This window comes from Dipodomys ordii, unplaced genomic scaffold (genome assembly GCF_000151885.1).
Source record: "Dipodomys ordii isolate 6190 unplaced genomic scaffold, Dord_2.0 Scaffold138, whole genome shotgun sequence".
NCBI lineage: Eukaryota > Metazoa > Chordata > Mammalia > Rodentia > Heteromyidae > Dipodomys > Dipodomys ordii.
The window spans coordinates 2,199,139-2,215,023 of record NW_012267354.1 but is presented as its reverse complement, the minus strand read 5'-3'; the positions used below and the strand labels follow the sequence as shown (position 1 = coordinate 2,215,023).

The 15,885-nt window shown below is 38.3% G+C and overlaps 1 protein-coding gene across 1 annotated transcript; it reads right to left on the bottom strand.

The window, feature by feature from the left end:
• Positions 1–7,098: 7,098 nt before the first annotated feature.
• On the bottom strand, positions 7,099–8,040 carry LOC105996921 (olfactory receptor 2W1-like). Its single transcript, XM_013031161.1, has one exon. It carries the CDS (start codon positions 8,038–8,040, stop codon positions 7,099–7,101), a length of 942 nt encoding a protein of 313 aa, XP_012886615.1.
• Positions 8,041–15,885: the final 7,845 nt, after the last annotated feature.

Here is a 15,885-nt window from a genome sequence, read left to right as displayed (position 1 = left end):
TATCTATCTATCTATCTATCTATCTATCTATCTATCTATCTATCTATCTATCTATCTATCTATCTATCTATCTATCTATCTATCTATCTATCTATCTTTGTTATAGTCCTGGGGCTTGAATTCAGGGCTTAGGAACTGCTCCTGAGCTTTATTGTTGAAAGTTAGCATTCTACTACTTTAAGCCCCAGCTCCACTTCTGGTTTCTTTTTTTTGATAGTTGATTGGAGAGAAAAATCTCAAAGACTTTCTTGTCCAGTCTGGCTTTGAACCACTATCCTCTGATCTCATCCTCCTGAGTTGCCAGAATTACAGGTGGGAGCCTGTACAGGAGCCAGGCACCTGGCTTCATATAACATTTATTTTCATAACATCGGTGTCAGGGAAGCCACTTGTACGTGAAGAGGCCTCTTTCCTCAATCAATGTCTCATACACTTCCACTGAGTTTAAAAAGTTCCTTTTGGCAACTTCCTGACACGGATTCCCTCTATTCCAAAAATAAAGCACAGGCATATTTAATTCAATTCAACATGGCTCCATAATAAACAGATTTAGTTATAGATATATATATATATTTATGTGTCCATTATATTTCTATATACATCTATCTATCTATCTATCTATCTATCTATCTATCTATCTATCTATCTATCTATCTATCTATAGGCATACCCAGGAAGTAATAATAAAGAAAGGTTTGGTGAGTTTGGGTGAATTATCTAATAACTATTGTCAGAGTCCAGAAATAGCACAGAATCCCATTTATGACTCCCCTGTTCCTGGCGTGTCCTGATGGTACCAGCAATCATCTCTTTGCATTTTATTAACTGCCTGCATGTGCAACCACCAATATTGTAAACTTTGGCATATATCTGTTGAATCTCTTTTAATGGAATCTATTAACAAATATACTGTTAGATTTTTCTTTTATTTTTCTTTCCTGACCAAGCACATGATGAAGTGTTTCTAATGCTATCCTATTTCCAACTACTGGACTTTTTTGGTGTCTTGTCACTGGATGCACCTGGGTTATGTAGAATCTCAAATTCTTGAGCTCAAAGGGGAGCACAAAGTTCTCTATTTGCATCTCTACCGAGATAGCTGTGAACCCCAGGGGTGTACATGTGCTTTGTAGGTGGTTTTTACATGTGAGTTGTTTTTAGCAGATAGCAAACAAGAGTAGCTCTGTATAAACTTGGGATCACTGAAGGCCCAAGATGAGCTTGTTAGAATTGCTACTGAGGTAGGAATTGAATGGTGTCCACTTAAGTGCAAGACTTCATTTTGTTGCTTCTTCCTGTTCACTGCATTGGTCTGACCGTTAAGCCTCACATGTTGGACATTAGTTTAACTTCAACTGAAAAGTAGATGTGATATTCAGAATAAGACTATGCCATAGATGGCATTACCAAAAAGAAACAAGGGTACATTTTCACTGAAACCCCATTTTCTTTTTTTTCATAGTAGGGGAATGGTTCAGTTGTCAATTATAGAGCATAATATGCTCTATTTTGCATTTCCTTACTTTAATGCCTTTGAAGACAATTGAGCCAAGTATATTTAAATATAATTTGGTGTCCATCAATAATATGAAGAGAAAACTGAGAACATAAGTGTCTGAATATTAAGAACCTATTTCATGGATGGCTTTTCTCTCTCTCTCTTTCTTTCTTTCTTTCTTTCTTTGTTCTTCCTTTCTTCCTTTCCTTTTTGGACTGGGGATCAAACCCAGGACATTGCACTTGCTAGACAAGTGCTTTGCTACTAAGCTACATTCCAGCCCTAATGGGTGACTTTTTGATGACTAAGGAAGTATTGTCATGCCCAAAAAGAAAACAAGAATAAAGGGTTAAAACCATAGACACTGGGTGTAGTTTACCTGTGTAGTTTTTACCACAAGATCTCTGCCATTTTTTGCTGGTGTGAACTTGAGGGAGCTAATCAACTTTTATAAGTCTGTTTCTTTGTTGACAGAACAGTAGGATGATTGTGTCATGATGCTTGATACATGGAAAATATTTAGAAAATTCAAATGATCTTAATTGCTCTTGTTGAATTTGAATCCTCTCTGTTGAGATGGCTTTAATATCAGTACTATTCCTAGCTCATAAACTTTTTACATCATTGCTTTCATGGATAGTAAGACCAGTACTGTCTAGGATATGTTTCTACCCCTTGTCCCTTTCTGTTTGCGATAGCAGAGAATACTTACCAGATGTCTGAAAGGTTAGACTCCATTATTTTTCTATGAAGGGAGAATTTGTAGTTGTTTTTCTTGTAGTTGTCCAAACACACCCATTTCCCATTAGGATGGAGGATTCTTCATCAATAGCTCAGAAAAGGAAGTTGTAGGGCAAGGTACTAAAGTTTTGAGAAAATTAGATTAGTCACTATTAGTCTTTTTATACTGATGCCATGATCTTATTCAACTGAATTTAACTTTAGAAGATATTCTTATTTAATTTGGATATTGGAGATAAAGTAGATGCAGGACTGGCAAAAAAGCTGATGAATTAGTTTTGGCTAAGTATATTTCTAGGTTGATAGGTGAAATCTTCTATTGGATCTTCTTATTATTCATATTTCAAGTAGAGTGTTGCTGAATGAAACAAGGAGGCAAGGTGTCTTGGGCTAGATTCCAGGAATCATGAATGCGTGGTATGGAAGTATTTATGCACAACTCTCAAGGCTACTGCATTGGTGTGGTGGAGATCTTGTGGGAATTGAGTCCCCACAAGGTGATTAAGGAAAGCTATATTTATAATCAGAGGCATATCCAAATAGGAACTTTATAAAAAAATCCCCTAAGACATTGATTTCATCATTGCCTTTTCTTTCTTTATTTCTTCAACTAAATTAATTTTAGGGATGTTTAATTAGGCATTATATGACTTAAATTGAAAAATAATGTTAAAATGTCAACCACATGTGTAAGAATTTATTCATTTAATTGGCATTTCTTCTTTTAATTTTCAGGGGGGAGGTTGGTTGTGGGGCTTGAGCTTTGGGCCTAGGAGCTGTCCCTGATCTGTTCAGCACAAGGCTAGCACTCTACCACTTGAGCCACAGAGACATTTCTGGTTTTCTGGTGGTTAATTGGAGATAAGAGTCTCAGGGACTTTCTTGCCTGGGCTGGCTTTGAACTGTGATCCTCAGATCTTAGCCTCCTTAGCTAGGATTACAGGCATGAGCCACCAGTGCCTGGCTTCCTAATTATTTTTATTATTATTATTTTTGGGTCCAGTCATGGGGCCTGAACTCTGGGCCTGGGCGCTGTCCCTCAGCTCTTCAGCTCAAGGCTAGCATTCTGCCACTTGAGCCATAGCGCCACTTCCAGCTTTTTTTCTTTTTGCTTATGTGGTGCTGAGGAATCGAACCCAAGGCCTCATGCATGCAAGGCAAGCGCTCTCCCACTGAGCCACCTTCCCAGCCCCCCTAATTATTTTTAAAAGTCAACTTGTCGTATTCTTGTTACATATAAATGATGTTATGGAAACCCACATTTTCTCCCATGTAACTATTTATTGTATTATGGGCTTTTAAGTAATTGCCAAGTAAAATGGTGCAGATATTATCCAACTGTGTCCTTGTCTCTCATTTTCCTGATATCCAATGTGATTGAATTTATCTTCTTACAGTTATTGTTATAGACAATATTCATTCTTTGAATCAAATATTTCTTTTTTTTTTTTGGTCCGGTCGTGGGGCCTGAACTCTGGGCTTGTCTCTCAGCTCTTCAGCTCAAGACTAGCACTCTACCACTTGAACCACAGTGCCACTTCTGGCTTTTTTCATTTTGCTTATGTGGTGCTGGGGAATCGAACCCAGGGCCTCAGGCATGCATGGCATGCGCTCTACCACTGAGCCAACTTCCCAGCCCCTCAAATATTTCTTGGCAGATGAGATAATTCTATGTGCCCACTGTATTTATATTTTGACTATCTCAACTCCATATTATATTGTTTTGTACTTTTCCTCCTTATGGGTATTGTGTTATGTTTAGTTTTCTGTGGGGTTATATGCCTGGAAAATATTTTTTTTCTGCTTGTTGTTTGGCTTTTTGCTTTAAATATCTCCTTCTTGCTGATCAGAAATCTTTCATTTTATTATTGAAGAACTTATTTTCTTCAGTAGTTTCTTTAAGAAATCCATGTCCCAACTGAGAGAGGTTTTGATTTATATATATTTTAAATGTGATAAAGTTCTATTCTTGATCTATTTAGTATTAATTTATGTACGTAGTAGAGAGCTGGGATCCAAATTCATCTTTTCCTGCTGATAGCCAAATCACAATACAAAATCTGGAAATATTTTTCTTTCCCCAGAAATACCATATTCTGTCATGTACCAATACTCTGTATGTATATGTGTGCTTGTGTATGCTGTGTGCTTTGCTTTGCTCTGCTCCCATGCTCTCTTTTTTTCTGCACTACAGCCCACGACAATTATTTGTACTATGAATCTCAATAGGTAAAAAGGCAGGAGAGTCCTCTTTAATAATCCTAAGTACCTTGACATTGTTAACCCTTTGCTATTCATGTTGGTGACTTCATCAAAAGCACTATCAATAGTTGATTTAAGATGTCTCAAATGCATAGATTTTTTGAGGGGGATTATTAACTTTTCATGTACAGAATACTACCCTACAAGGTAAGATATGGTTTCATTTATTTATTTTATTTTAATTTTTGCCAGTCCTGGGGCTTGAACTCAGGGCACTAACCCCAAGTTTGTTTTGCTCAAGGTTAGCACTCTACCATGTGAGCCACAGCATTACTTCCAGCTTTTTCTGTTTATGTGGTTTGATGAATCAAGCCTAGGGCTTCATGCATAATGCTAGGCAACTACTGTACCACTAAGCCACACTTCCAGCTCTAGCTTCATTTATTGAGGCCTTCTCTAATGAGTCTTAGTAAAATGTTATAATTTTCTATAGACAAGGGTTGACATAGTTTGCAAGATATGTTCCTTGTTGAAATGTCATACCATGGGCACTGCAGAAGGAAGCAGCTTTCACTTGCTTAAGGGTTTGACAGGTAGAGAGCCACTGAATTCCAACCTCAGCCCTGCTAAATTCCTCCCTTCTTCCCTTCCTATTTCTCCCCTCCCTCTCTTACTCCCTCCTTCCCTGTCTTCTTTTCTTCCTTCCTTCCTTCCTCCCTTCTTTCTTCCCTCCCTCCAACCTTTATTCCTTCCCTCCCTTCTTCCCTCCCTTCCTTCCTTCCTTCTTTCTTCTTCCTTTCTTATTTCTCTCTTTCTCTCTTTTTATTTTCTCTCTTTTTCTTTCTCCCTTCTCTTCGCTATTCTCTTTCCTTAGAGAGTGTGTCTGTGTTGGGGAGGAGGGTCCTAGGGCTTAAACTCAGGGCCTGGGCACTATCCCTGAACTTTTTTGCTCAAAGCTAGCACTCTACTACTTAAATTATAGCTTCACTTGTGGTATTTTGGTTGTTAGTTGAAAATAAGAGTCTCATGGACTTTCCTGTCAAGACTGGCTTCAAATTTCAGCCCTTAGATCTCAGCCTCCTGAGTAGTTGTGACATGAGCCACGGTGCTGAACTAAATGTCTGTTTTTGCTAATTAAGGCCATTAATCTTTTCACTTTTACCTTGTAAGACTAACATCACTGAAGTGCTATTGAATATATAGATTAACTTGTAAAGATTACTATCCTGAGAGGTAAGCTTCAATTTCATTTCTTGTGGTCTTCCCTAATGTGTTTTAGTAAAATGTGTTTTTTCTATCGACATGGGTTGCACATATTTTGCAAGGTATTTCCCTAGTAGAAATGCCATAGCAAGGGAACTGCAGAGGGGAGGCAGCTGAGTAAAAGAAAGTGTATTACAAAAACAAAGTGTGAGGGCTGGGGAGGTGGCTCAGTGGTAGAGAGGTTGCCTTGCATGCATGAGGCCCTGGGTTTGATTCCTCAGCACCACATAAGCAGAAAATGCTGGAAGTGATGCTATGGCTCAAGTGGTAGTGCTAGGCTTGAGCTGAAGAGCTGAGGGACAGTGCCCAGGCCCAGAGTTCAGGCCCCATGGCTGACAAACAAACAAAAAATAAAGTGTGAGAAAGATATAGTATTAAGAGAAAAATATTTTATACCGACTTCACTTATTTCCTTTCTATCTTCATGCTTGGGATCAAAAGGGTGCTTTCTGGACTCCTCTTCATCTGTAATCTGACATTTTGCTAAAAACCTTTGTGATATTAATTTCTACCTATTCCCACATATATCAGGAAGTAAAATAATTAAGACCCTTCAAACCATGTTCATTTCTTGTTCAGACAGACTTAAACTTCCTATTCTCTTCAATATTGTCACTGAACATTAGCTAGGTCAAAAATCATCTATAGTGCTCACTTAGAAAATGTTGATTGCTGGTCTATGCTCTGTTGTGGTATGGGGCCCAAGAATCTGCTTTTCTAGCTTTTTTTCTAAGTTATCTGGTAATGCTGTTGATGCTTTTGCCCCCAGGATAAAGTACCAAGAGAGTCTGGAGTGGTTCTGATAGTGAATTTGTTGTGCCTCCATCTTCTTGTTCTTTCTCCTTCCTCAGGGTTTTGTTACCATTTGCATCGTCAAAGCTAGAGAGAGAAAGGAGGTTCCTATTACAGAAGATGTGTCGGAGTGGTACCCATTGCCTCCTTGGCATTGTTAATGGAATCAGACTAAGCTATGCATTTGCAACATGGCAGCTGTATGTCAAGTTCAGATTGGTGCATAGTCTCCTGTGTAATGGTTACTCAGGCAAGGTCTTATGGGTGGAGGGGAGTGTCATGTTGCTTAATGTGTCTCTGGAATAAAAGGACCAGTGTCTAAAATAATTCTATGTGAACATGGATGTCCATGTAAGATTTCTTAATCCAATTTGCAGATTTGCTACTGTATTTACATTTCATAGTTGTATAACTTTCTGAGATGCATGGTTGTGAAGCTTTTCATTTATATCTCCATTTTATTTGCATGTCTATTCCTCTTTGTTTCTAGTTTTGTTTATGTATCATGATGAATGTTATTCCTAGTAAAATTATGGTAAATGGTTCTGATAGTACAGGACATTTTTTTTCACATGTATATGTGTATTCCTCCCCAACCCAACTCATGATTGCTGAACAGTTTTTAACTTCAATATTCTCTTCAGAGCGCTCTTTACTTCTTTGTTTCTTAAAGTATAGATCAGGGGGTTCAGGCTGGGTGTGACGATTGTGTAAAAGAGAGTTAAGAACTTCCCTTCATCTTGGGATTTGGTTTTCTGTGGCCTCATGTACATATAAATGGCCGTCCCATAGAACAGAGTCACTACTGTGAGGTGGGAGCCACAGGTGTTCAGGACCTTTCTCCACCTGCTGGCTGACTTGATCCTCATTACAGCTTGAGTGATGACTCCGTAGGAGATGAGAATCAGTGATAGAGGTACTAGAAGTAATATAACTCCAAGAGTAAGGACGGCAATCTCAATGACTCTTGAGTAGACACAAGCCATCTTGATCAACGCTGGCATCTCACAGAAAAAATTATCCACTAGGCGGTGGCCACATCTTGGCAACTTCAATGTCAAGGAGCAAAGAATTAGGGCACTTCCCAACCCCCCCAACCAGGAGATCAGCACCATCCTGTGGCAAAGCCCAGGGTGCATGATGACCATGTAGTGGAGAGGCTGGCACACAGCAGCATAGCGGTCATAGGCCATCACAGCCAAGAGAAGACATTCTGTGGCTCCCAGGTCAAGGGCGAAGAAGAACTGGAGTGCACAGCCTGCGTATGTGATAGATTTTGTTGGGCCCCACAGATTTACCAGCATCTGGGGGATGATGCTAGTGGTATAACAGAGGTCCACAGCAGACAAATTAGACAAGAAGAAATACATGGGGGTGTGGAGCTGGGTGTCTAGATAAGACACCAGGATGATGGCTGTGTTTCCTACCAGAGTCACCAGATAGAAGATGAAGACAGCCACGGAGATGATGCGCTCCAGGTGAGGTCGATCAGAAAATCCCAGAAGGATGAAGTCTGTTCTGGAACTTCTATTGGTTGTTTCCATGGCCCTTTATGATAGGCTAGGAGATAGTCATGTGGTTACCAAACATGGTATCAGTCTGCCTTAGAATTGTGTGGTGCTGACATTGTCAGGACTATGCCAAACTCACTATTTGCATATGTTTTCTGAGTCATCTCTTTTAGGAACATTTGTTTGGTGTTCAGTGCTTATAGTGTTTCTGTGTCTACTCATATCCAAAGTGGCTCTAAAATATGATGGTAAACTCATTCAGAGTATATTATGAATCATTGAGAAGGGTTAATATGAGTTGCCACCCATGGTTCTGTACTTTTAAAATAAGATGAAACCAAGTATATAATTTTGAGAGAGGACTCGGCTACAAACACTGTGAGCTTCTACATACTTCTATACTTCTATATACTTCTATACTTCTGTATACTTATGTACTTCTATATACTTGACCATTCTGTGGAACGCCAGGCAGGTAATTTAATTAAAAAATGTTAATAAACCCTGAATCGTTCATCTTTTGGAACTTAGCAATTATATGAGTGCATCTTCTTCTTGCTTTAGAATCTTTTCATCTAAAGTCATTATAATATTTTGACTCCAAAAGTAGACATATAAGGGACAAAAATTTCACCAAAAGCGCTGCTTTTTTCCTGAATATTGTATCACATAATTGAATAGATTGGAACATTTAATAACTGAACTAAGATTTTATTCTGCTGCCTGATTCTTGTGCATGATCTTCTCATCTAGCCTATATTTACATTAACTGTACGTGAATGGAATAATAACTTCATTTTTGGCAGTTTATAGCAAAATGCATTTTCTTAAATCAGTGTTCAATGAGGTTGAGTTAGAATTTGAAAATATTGTAATTATAAAGAAAGAATTTTGCTTGTCATTCAGGTGAGGTATGTTTATAGTGTTTCTTAGTTTGAGGTCGTAAACTTAATTTAACAAAGGAGTACTGAGTGCTCACACAGTGACGTATCTTTTAAGTCCAGTACAATACTTAAGTGCACAGATTCTAGACTCCACGTACCTGGTATCAAATCTCAGCTCCACTGCTTGGAAACTCCCCTTCCTAGGGAATAATTTTAGCTGTCTGAATATCAAGTTCTTATTATATGAAATAAATACAGGAATTTCCCTTTCAATGGGAGATTGAGAACGTTAATATTTGTGGAAGCCCTTGAGTTTGTATTTGATTCTAAAAAGAGACACTCTATCTACCCTCCTCCCAATCATTAGTATTCTATATGTTCCTTTTCCTTTCTGCTTTTATACTGATTTCGCCATGATTGTGTGAAGCTTATTAAGAATATCTTCTCTCTCTCTCTCTCTCTCTCTCTGTGTGTATGCTAGTTGCTAGTATGCAGGGCCAGATCACTGTTCCTGAGCTTATTTTGACCAAGGCTAGTGCTGTACCACAGGAGACACAGTTCTACTTCTGGCTTTTTGGTGTTTAATTGGTTGGTATAATTTGGGGAGGGGAAGGGAAAAAACAAATTGTTTAAATAGGGATACAGGTGGACCCATTGCAACAATGAGATGTATAAGACGTTGTGTCAAAAATGAGATGTAAAAGATGGTATGTCGAAAAACGAACTTTACAACTTTGGCTCGATGGGGGGGGTTGGGGTTGGGGAATGAGAAGGGATGGGAAGGGGAAACAAGGGAGGAGGCAACAATGCTTGATAAGAAATGCACTCATTACTTTGCTCATGTAATTGTAACCCCTGTGTATGGTATTTTCATAATTAAAAAAAAAAGAGTCTCAGAGAGTTTCCTGCTTAGGCTGGCTCTGAACTATGATCCTCAGATCTCAGCCTGCCTGAGAAGCTAGGATTATAAGTGTGAGCCAGCAGTCCTCAGCTCTGAAGAAGAATGTCTTGAACCTCCTCCTCCTCACTTCTTCTGATAACTCTTTTGAACTCAGAGGCATTGACTTCTTCAACTAGTGATCCAGTATTTGAGTCAGCCTACATCAGCCTACATCTTTAAGGGTTTAAAGATAGACTCTCTTGAATTTTTCTGTCTAAACTGACTTCAAACTATAATCCACAGGATCTCAGTCTCCTGAGGAACTAGGATTATAGGATTGAGCCAGTGCTGATTGGCTGAATTCTATTTTTTTTTTTCAGTTGGTTGAGAGGCTTGAAGTCTGGGTTTGGGTGATGTCCCTGAGCTCTTCAGCTCAAGGTGAGCATTCTACCACCTGAGCCACAGTACCACTTCTGGTTTTCTGGTGGTTAATTGGGGATAAGGGTCTCATTGGAGGCAGGGGGAGGATAGGAAGGTGGCTCAGTGGTAGAGTGCTTGCCTTGTATGCATGAGGCCCTTGGTTTGATTCCTCAGCACCACATAAGCAGTAAAAGCTGGAAGTGGTAGAGTGCTAGCCTTGAGCTGAAGAGCTGAGGGACAGTGCCCAGGCCCAGTGCTCATACCCTATGACCAACCAAAAAGAAAATAAAGAATCTCATGGACTTTCCTGCCTTTGAACTGTGATCCTCAGATCTCAGCCTCCTGAATAGCTAGGATTACAGGTGTGAGCTACTGGTGCCTGGCTCCCCAACCCCCCATTTTATGATGCTATAGTTTGACTTGGTCATGTACTCTGCCACTTGACCATGGCCCTAACCCTCCTTTTTGGCTGTGATGTTTTTTCACATGGGTTTTCAAATATTTGCTCAGTGTTGGCCCTGGAATTCAATCCTCCTACCTCTGCCTCTAGGTAATTGGGATTATAGGTGTGAGCCACCCTGGATATGGCTTCTTAAATCAACAAGCAACATTATGTATGCAAAAATATGGACAAGCCGAATGTAATATTAAGACTCACATGATAAACTCAGGGTAATAAAATAGTTCAAAGGCTTTGATTTTATATTATATTGGGTACCTGTGATCTCTTAAAGTTGGGAGAGTGTTCCAGATTAAAAAGTGACACATTTAACTGGGTGCCAGTGGATCACACCTGTAATCCTAGCTACTCAGGAGGCTGAGATCCAAGGGTCATGTTTCAAAGCCAGTCTGGGCTTCTGAGTCCTTGGGACTCAGAAGAATCTCCAATAAACTACTACTCACAAAAATCTGGAAGTTGGACTGTAGCTCAAGTGGTGGAGTGCTAGCCTTGAGCATAAAACAAAGCTCAGGGACAGTGCCCAGACCCAGAGTTCAAGCCTCAGACTGGCAAAAAAACAAAAACCAGCTGGGCACTGGTGACTCACACTTATAATCCTATCAACTCAGGAGGCTGACATCTGAGGATTGTGGTTCAAAGCCAGCCTGGGCAGCAAAGTCTGTGAGACTCTTATCTCCAAGAATCCACCAGAAACTGGAAATGGCACTGTGGCCGAAGTGGTAGAGTGCTAGCCTTGAGCTGAAGAGCTGAGGGACAGTACCCAGACCCAGAGTTCCAGCCTCATGATTGAAAAAAAAGAAGCAATACTTTTTAAAGTTGAAATAGCCCTCAGAAGTAACGATCACAGCCTTCTGCCCTGTACAAGAGAATTTTTCATGGAAAAGTCCATGGAATACTTCTACATGATACTGACTTTGTATAACCTCAGTGTCAGGCAAGCCAGGTGCACACAAAGGAACCTCTTTCCTTAATCAATGCCTCCTCTGTGCTGACACTGAGTTTAAAGATTGCTTGTGGCAACTTCCAAACATTGACTCTCTATTTTGAAAATGGTAAAGGCATATTTAATTCATACAGAATTTATTCCAAAATTACATATAGGTGGCACCTAGTAAGGTAACAATATGATTAGTTTGGGTGAATAATCTTGTGATTATCACTTGAGTCAAAAAATAGAACATTATTGGCTGGGTGTTGTTAAGTCATGCCTGTAATCCTAGCTAGTCAGGAGGCTGAGTTCTGGGGATCACAGTTCCAAGACAGCCCAGGAAGGAAAGTCCATGAGATTCTTATTTCCAATTGAACAACAAAAAGCCACAAGTGCAGCTGTGGCTCAAGTGGTAGAGTACTAGCCTTGAGCAAAAAAGCTCAGGCACAGTGCCCAGACCCTGAGTTTAAGCCCTAGTACTGGCAAAAACAAACAACAAAACAAACTAAAACCATTGTTACTCACTACAGGAACTTTCTTTGTGCAATGTTCTAATTATACCTCCTCCCTGCTGCTGCTGAAATGTCCAGATGTTTGCCAGTAATCACCCCTTTGCATTTTACAAAGTTAACTGCTTATATGCACATTTACCAATATTGTATACTTTGACTTATTAAAGGTCAGTTATATCTTTTAAGATTCTTTTTACAGTTCGTTATCAAATATACTGTTAGGTTTTTCTTTCCTGACCAAGCACACGATGACCTGGTCCTAATGTTATCCAGTTTTCTACTGCTGGACTTTCTTGGTGTTTTGTCCCTGGATGCACCTGGGGTTGTGTAGAACCTCAAATTCCTGAGCTCAAAGGGAGCACAGAGTTCTGGGTGTGCATCTCGACTGAGACAGCTGTGAACTCCAGAGGTCTGCATGCAATTTCTAAGACATGAAGTTGTTTTCAGCAGATGGAAAACCTGAGTGTCTGTGTATAAACTCTGGATCACTGAAGGCTGAGGTGATCTTGTCAGAATTGCTACTGAGGTAAGAATTAATGGTGTCCGTTTAAATACAAGATTTTTCTCTTTGTTGCTCCTTCCTATTCTCCATGTTGTTTTAACCCTTAAGTCTCACATGTTGGTCATTAGTTTGACTTCAACTGAAAAGTAAATGTGATATTCAAAAGGAGACATTAAAGCAATAAAAAAAGTAACTTTGAACTTGGGCTGAAGACATAGTAAGAAGAGGTAAATCTACATTTTAACTGAAACCTTTTCTAGATTTTTCATAATATAAAAATACTTCAGTTGCATTATTTTGCATTTCCTTACTTCAGTGAATTTGAAGACGAAGGGGCTAAGTATATTTGAACATAATTTATCATCAATGATTTGAAGAGAAAACAGAACATAAAAAGTATCTGTTATTAAGAACATATTTAATGGACAATTCATTGATGATTAAGCAAGGAGTATCATGTGGCAGTCATACAAAGTCCAAAAAGAAAAAGAGACTATCCAAAGGGGTAAGACCATAGACACTGGGTTCAGTCTACCTGTGGATTTATTATCAAGATGGCTGCCATTTTCTGATGATGTGAACTTGAGAGTGTGAATCAACTTTTATAAGTCTCAGTTTCCTCATTGATAAAACAGTTCTCCTAAAAGCACTTTCTTTGTAGGATGGTTGTGTGGAGGACTGACAATCTTAATATACAATATTTAGCGTGATTCTTGATATATGGAAAATAGAAAAAATTCAGAATTTGAATGTTCTCTGAGATGGTTTCAGTATTAGTTTTATTCTTAGCACACATACCTTTCAGATTTTTGTTTTCATAGGAGACCTACACTGTCTAGAAAGTGTTTTTACCTGTTGTCCTGTGCTGTCTCAGATAGCAGAAAACACTTACCAGAAGACAGAAAGATTAGAACCCATTGTTTTTCCTCGAGGGGAGAATTCACAATTGTCCTGCTTGTATGTCGTTCAAATGTACCTGTTTTCCATAATATATAATAAATGGAATATATTCTATGTATTCCTATTTGTAGAGTTTTGCCAGATTAAATGAGGGCCCTGAGCTTGAGATGGACTACAAGAATCATTAACAGGTATTAGGGAAGTATTTATTACAACTGTAACGGCTACTTTGTTGTTGTGGTTTGGACCCTGTGGGATTGGTGTCACACAGTGGTAATCAAGGGAATGTGTGATTATAGTCACAGGCTTAGCCAAATAGGAATTTTATAAAAACTTCCCTTAAGGCACTGGATTTCATCATCATTTCCCTTTTCTTTTTGGATTTCTTCAGACAGAATTAATTTCAAAGAAATATTTATGTAAACATTATCTTTAAATATGAATTGAAAAATGTAATTATAATATAGACCTTGTCTGTAAAAATGATCACATTTAATACAAATTTGTTCAATGGTTAAAATGTTAGAAAGCTCTTGTTTTTTTTAACTAATATCTGGGATCATTATAGTTCTTAGTTCATAAATGACACTGTCTTTGTTTTATTTTCAAACAATTAAAAAATTAGAGATGAACTCTCTTGTGTCTCCCCCTCATTTTAAAGACTTACCAATACGTTATGGCTACTATTGTGCCCCTTCATTCTTTTCTTCTTCCTGCTTGATTCTCAGGGCAATCATGATCTTTAATTTTGTCTTCCATTATACACCTGCTTTAGGAAATGAAATACATCCCAACACACATATGTTTATAAAACATATCTAAATAGCCTGTATTTTAAAGTGTATCTGTTTTTGAACTTATATAAAAGGTATCACCTTTTATTTACTTTGGGGGTACTTTCTGTGTATACTGTTCCTTTTTATCTCTGAAACTGGAACTCAATTTTGGTACTTGCTGCTTTCATTCATGGGTTATTATTGTACCAACTGAACCACACCTCCAATACATTTATACATTTTTTTGGAAGACTTAGTCAATGTATTTTGTGTAGTTGTGGTCTATATATTTTTGTATGAACACATTACCCTTATCTATCCACTTGATGCGCTTTATACAAATTATCATTTGAGATTATGTGAAGATCACTGTGACAATTTTGTGTATGTCTCTTGGGATACATTAATAGTACACTTAAGTCTATTTCTTCCAAAACGTTTTTATTTTTGTCAGTTTGTCCTACTCTTGTTAAATAAATATGATCCCACTGGGATTTACATTTTCTTCAACATGTAGTCTTTTACATTATTGTAGGTAAATGATTGCCAAGTAAAATGTCAACAGATATTATCTGACTGTGGCCTTGTCTTTGGTTTTCCTGATATCCAGTGGGACTGAATTTCTCTTCTTAGTGTTATGTGCAATTTTCATTCTTTGAGTAAACTGTATTTTATAGTAGATGAAATAATTCTATTTGTCTATCATATTTAATTATATTTTAGATATATAAAATATAATTTTGTACTTCTGTAATTTTCTTAGTTAGAGTCAAAAAGATGTCAAGGCATATAACAAAGAACTAAAAATAGTTCTTTGTTATATGCCTTGACATCTTTTTGTCTGTTTTTTGGCTTCTTACTGTAAAAATCTCTAGTTATCCAAGTGCTGATGACTCACACCTGCAATCCTAGCTCTGCTGAAGGCTAAGCTCTGAGGATGTTGGTTTGAAGCCAGCTCCAGCAGAAGTCGAGCTGTGGCTCATGTGGCAGAGTGCCAGCTTTCAGAGGAAAAGCTAAAGTAAAATATCTAAGCCTCAGTACAGACACAAAAACCCCTTAAAACAACAACAAAAATACCAAGAAGGTGCACTCATAAAACTATACTTATAAAGTGATATATGGAATTTGCAATGTCTTTGTAACACTATTTAAAAGTGCTTGCCTTGTATGCATGAAGCCCTGGGTTTGATGATTCATTATTACATTAACAGAAAAAGACAGAGGTGATGTTGTTGTTCAAGTGGTAGAGAGCAAAACAAAAAAGGAGCTCAGGTACAGTGCCCAGGCCCTGAGTTCAAGTCCTGAGACTGACAACAACAACAACAACAACAAACCCAAAAAACAAACCACCAGCACAACAAAAAATCCACTACTTAAAAGCAGTGAAAAAGGAAATACAAGGAAAAAACCCAGAAATAAACTGTAGTGTACCAATTTTATTACCCAAAGACATTTTCCATATTCTTCAGATTAAATTACAACATAAAAATGCTTAGTAAATAACCCCTGCTTTCACTATATTTGATATCAGTATAACTTGTGGAGGAGATGGGGAAAAACCAGTTGTTTAAGGATACAGGTGGACCTGTTGCAACAATGAGAAGTACAAGTTGTCA

Coding starts and splice junctions, on each gene's coding strand:
- LOC105996921 (XM_013031161.1), bottom strand. CDS start 8,040: ATGGAAACAACCAATAGAAGTTCCAGAACAGACTTCATCCTTCTGGGA.